The sequence below is a fragment of the Mandrillus leucophaeus genome, unplaced genomic scaffold, assembly GCF_000951045.1.
Source record: "Mandrillus leucophaeus isolate KB7577 unplaced genomic scaffold, Mleu.le_1.0 Scaffold11, whole genome shotgun sequence".
Classification (NCBI taxonomy): domain Eukaryota; kingdom Metazoa; phylum Chordata; class Mammalia; order Primates; family Cercopithecidae; genus Mandrillus; species Mandrillus leucophaeus.
This window is the reverse complement of record NW_012099209.1, coordinates 1006792-1007702: the sequence shown is the minus strand read 5'-3', so window position 1 is coordinate 1007702 and position 911 is coordinate 1006792. Positions and strand designations below refer to the sequence as shown.

Sequence of the window (911 nt, the reverse complement as noted above, 5' to 3'; positions counted from 1 at the left end):
TCGGGGCGGGCGCGCCGGGGCAAGGGAGAGCAGGCGCAGGGGGCCCTTTTGAGAGACAGATGGCAGGGTTACTGCAGCTTCAGGGCCGGCAGTCGGAGGACCCTCGCCCTGGGGCCTGCTGGGATGGACGGGAAGGAGAAAAGCAGACGCTACCTTAATACTGACCTTCCGAGGCCCCCCGCCCGGCCCGCTCCTCCAGCAGGCTCTCGGTGCTGGCCGACGTCTCCGAGTCCAGGGTCTCCTCGTCTGAGCCCCTTGGGTCCAGCTCCGGCAGCCGATAGGTGATGTCCTCCCTGGAGGAAAAAGCGTCGTGGTGTCCAAAGCCACTCCACCAAAAGTGCCAGGCCAGTGTGGAACAGAGCAGGCCATCCTGCTCCTAGATGTAACTCCATGTCCCCAACCTCCCCCCACCCCAAGCAAGAAGATTGCTTGAGCCCAGCAGGAGTTTGAACCCAGCTTGGGCAACATAGGCAGACCCTGTTCTCCAAAAAGTAAATAAATGAGGCAGGCGTGGTGATGTGCACCTGTGGTTCCAGCTACTGGGGAGGCTGAGGTGGGAGGACCCCTTGAGCCTAAGCGATTGCGGCTGCAGTGAACCGTGATCGCCTCACTACAATCCAGCCTGGGTGACAGAGCAAGACCCTGTCTCAGAAATAAAGGCCGAGTATGGTGGCTCACACCTGTAATCCCAACACTTTGGGAGGCCAAGGTGGGGGATCACTTGAGGTCAGGAGTTCAAGACCAGCCTGGCTAATGTGCTGAAACCCTGTCTCTGCTAAAAACACAAAATTAGCTGGGTGTGGTGGTGGGCACCTGTAGTCCCAGTTACTTGGAGGCTAAGGCAGAGAATCGCTTGAACCTGGGAGGCGGAGGTTGCAGTGAGCCACTGCACTCTAGCTGGGTGACAAAGC

The 911-nt window shown here is 59.2% G+C and overlaps 1 protein-coding gene across 1 annotated transcript in view; it reads right to left on the bottom strand.

The window, feature by feature from the left end:
• Nucleotides 1-7: 7 nt before the first annotated feature.
• MYO9B (myosin IXB) overlaps nt 8-911 on the bottom strand; it is a 144931-nt gene continuing 144027 nt past the window's right edge. Inside the window, exon 37 of the mRNA XM_011991046.1 lies at nt 8-289. Within this exon, the coding sequence (XP_011846436.1) occupies nt 155-289 (135 nt within the window). The 3' untranslated portion in view covers nt 8-154. The remainder of the gene's footprint in view (nt 290-911) is intronic.